We start from the raw sequence: 3,502 nt of genomic DNA, 5'->3' as shown, positions 1-3,502 counted from the left end.
TGACAATCAGTGTTTTATTAATCATTAAGATTATTGTACTTATAAATCCTGTGAAAAATCTACTAATTTATACTTATCTAAATCTATAATTAATTATTCAATTTAATTAAAATTAACAATAGTTGTACTTAAGTTTTACACTGCAAACAGTGCAAACATCTAGTTCTTCCAAATATTTATATTATCATGTTCGAAATCAGTTAAACTAATATTCGATGGAAGAGATAAATCGGTCCAAAAAGATTCTTCTAAATTATCAAACTTGAAGTATTCCTCTGCCTCTATTGCTCTAACGAATTTCATATTTTCCACCCAAGAAATATCGATTTCATCTCTTTTATTTTTTGAAATAGTATGTTGATTCTTTTGCATTGAATTGTCAACGGAATTTCCAGGATTTATCGCGTCTTGGACAGCTAAATGAACTGTTTCTTCCTTACTTAAATCGTTTCGTGCAGTAACAGCATTGTCTTTATTTTTTCTACTGTAAGTTCTCTTTTTTGTTGTTTTTACAATATCTTTTTTTACATTTCTCCTTCGTCTTTTCACTTTTCCAATTGCATTTTCTTGATTTTGTGAGGGATCGTTTGCCATTTTGTGTTGAATCTCTTTAGGTATCTCAGTGATATTTTGTGTGTTGCTTTTGAATATCGTATTATCTTGTACATTATGAAAAATTTCTGGTTTTTGGTTAATTTTTGAAAACGTATCATCTTTGCTATACCAGCTATGTGTCACAGGAATTTGTTGCGTTTGGTAATTTTTGCAATTTGTATTATTTTTATGGATTCCAACGATTGCATTAGTTTTGTTCTTATGAACATTTTGTGATAGCTCTTTATTCTCGCCGCCTAATTCTTTTTCTTTTTGTTGTATAGCATTCAGATCACTTAATTTCGATGTAGTATTACTATTTCCTGTATTCGCATTATTAAAGTTAATAACTTCATATCTAGAATCGATGATGATACTATCAGGTATCTTATTATGAAGCGGTTGGTAATTTTTGGGATTATTTTGATGCACACCTGCGACCGTATAACTGCCACAATCAAAATGACTCAGTATTTTTTGTGATAGCTTATTGCTGTTGTAGCCCAATTCTTTTTGTTTTATAACATTAAGGTTAATGACTTCTTGTAATTTAGTATGCCCACTTCCTGTATTCGTATTACTATAGCCAGTAACTGTAGTGCCTGCAATATTATTAGCCAATTTATTGCTGTGATACGTTTGGTAAGTTTGGGGATTTGTACTATTTTGAAGCACACCTACGCTCGAATGATTTACATACTCAAAATTATTGAGAAGATTTTGCGATTGTTCAGTGCTATCATCGACTAATTCTTTATCTTTTTCATGTATGTCGTTCACATTACAAATTTCTAATTTGTTGGTATTATTCCCAATTTTATTATTATTAAAGTTTATAATATTATCTGTTACACTTTCGAGAGTTTGTTGTATTTGTTTATTTTCAGAAATTTTACGCTTTCGAAACGTTCGAAGGTTACCTATGCTAGTATAATTTTCATACTCAAAATTACTTAGTATATGTTGTGACTGTTGATTGCTATCAATAAGGTTACTGACATCCGATTCTTTATTGTTTGTGATAACTTCTTGTTTTTTAACTTTATTTAAGCTTTTCTTAGTTATTGCAGAAGCAGAGTGGTCTTTTTTTGCCTTTTTTTTATAAATATCTTTATCATTCGTAGCTGAGATAGGTAGTGGATCTTTACGGTCTACGATAAATAAATTTGAAAGCGATCGCTCCATTTCTGTTTCAATTAAAGCATTATACTCTGGCGCAGCAGCATCTTGGACATGTTCATTTTTACGATTTATCTCTTCAACAGGGTTTCCGTCTGGGTTTAATATATTTACATCAACAATGTCCTTTGGCGATTGCTCTCTAATTATGCATTTCATGTTTTGAGTCAGTTTCTCTATGACCTAGAAGACAGTAATGTTTGAGAACTTTACAATCAATAAAAATCTCTTTTCCTGTTGCTGCTAAAGCTAATTTTGAAATTCATTTATGGGCCTTATAAACTGCCGTAGTCTTCCATCTTAGACGGCACGATTACGCGTCACCAAAATTAATGTATGAGTGAGCAAAAAGGCAGGCAAGAGTAGATCTAGCCACAATTGATAAAGAGTGGCTGAAAAACTTGCGCCAGTGGTTTTGAAGAAGCACTGAATCTCTATTTAGAGCAGCGGTTTCGAAAGTTGAATTCACCCTAATGATTGCCAACATTCTTAAGAAAACGGCACATTGAGGAGACGAAAGGTTAATTGCTATATTGTTATAATTTGAGGTCTCATTCAGGGAGATGCGTAGCGTTGCGCGGCGCGTCTTGCGGTTATTTCGTTCAAAGAACGGTGCGGGTGGTGGCACCCGCGGCAGTGTCTGCAGCGGCACGACAACCTGCACCACAACCACCCTATCCTACACACGCCGCAACTGGCAAAACTGATATACTTCAAGTCAAACGTGCGTGACAATGTTTCTGCATGAACGATCTATAAACATAAATTTTATTTAGCTGCGCAACGCCCCGCACCCATGTCTCCCTGAATGAGGCCTTACTAAGTTAACAGTGTAGCTTTCAAACTCTGTCTGTTATCTAGCATTTGAATTGGGTAATGGATACCTTAATATATCTTTCTTCTTGGCATTGGTCTCTGTACGCTTCCATTTCCCGCACGTACATATCGGCTTCTTGTATCGGTATCGGCTTCTTTTTGTTAATGTAATCGTCAGCTTTGAGGCCGATTACCATCAGTCTCCCTTGCATTAGTTTTTTCTGTATGAGAAAGAAAAAAAGCGATGTTATCCTAGTGATTAAGGTATATTTGGGGAAGGGGGGGGGGGGGGTCTAGGGTTTGATACCAGGTGTAACTTAATAATTGAGTTATGTGCGTACTAAGCAATTAAATATTTGATTTAACGGTGAAGATAAATAGCGTGAGGAAACCTACATGGCTGAGAGTTCTCACGTCGAAATGCATGTATGATTGATGCACAATTGTATGCTTGAGATCCCGACACCGACTGAGAAAAAGCTCAACCCTCAAATGGCTGAACGGATTTTTATCAAATATAGCTAAGAACCATCTCGATTAAACAGTCATTCGAATAAAAAAAACCCGCATTCAAATCACTTCATCCCTTTGCGCACTACAATGCCAGACAGATTGACAGACAAAGTGGTCAAACTTATAAATACATAAATCATTTATTGATATCATATCAAAACGAATAATTAGGTTAAGCCACTGATGCCTAAAATAGGTTAAACGCCTGTGTTAGGATTTAGGATGTCTACACAAAGAGGTGGTGTAAAGCCATCCTAAATATATACATAACTGACCTAAGTTAACTATTTATTAAAATTATCAAGTTTTGAAGCTCAAACAGCTAAGTATAGACCTTGTGATTTTATATGGAGGGTTTCTGTAGGTACTCTCGGGATTCCCAGTAAGAATAGCATTGAAA

At 34.7% G+C, this 3,502-nt stretch overlaps 1 protein-coding gene across 1 annotated transcript; it reads right to left on the bottom strand.

Annotated features, from left to right (window-relative positions):
• Positions 1-156: 156 nt before the first annotated feature.
• LOC123879511 (GATA zinc finger domain-containing protein 14-like) lies at positions 157-1,835 on the bottom strand. Its single transcript, XM_045927265.1, has 2 exons — positions 1,805-1,835; positions 157-1,385 (listed from the first exon to the last, which is right to left on the bottom strand). Exons 1-2 carry the CDS (start codon positions 1,833-1,835, stop codon positions 160-162), a joined length of 1,257 nt encoding a protein of 418 aa, XP_045783221.1. The 3' UTR covers positions 157-159.
• Positions 1,836-3,502: the final 1,667 nt, after the last annotated feature.

Source organism: Maniola jurtina, chromosome 3 (assembly GCF_905333055.1).
Source record: "Maniola jurtina chromosome 3, ilManJurt1.1, whole genome shotgun sequence".
Lineage (NCBI taxonomy): Eukaryota > Metazoa > Arthropoda > Insecta > Lepidoptera > Nymphalidae > Maniola > Maniola jurtina.
This window is presented reverse-complemented; position numbering and strand designations above follow the sequence as displayed.

Coding starts and splice junctions, on each gene's coding strand:
- LOC123879511 (XM_045927265.1), bottom strand. CDS start 1,835: ATGAACATGTCCAAGATGCTGCTGCGCCAGA. Junction 1,386..1,804: donor CAAGATGCTGCTGCGCCAGA/GTATAATGCTTT, acceptor CCAACAAATTAG/AAATTTGTAATGTGAACGAC.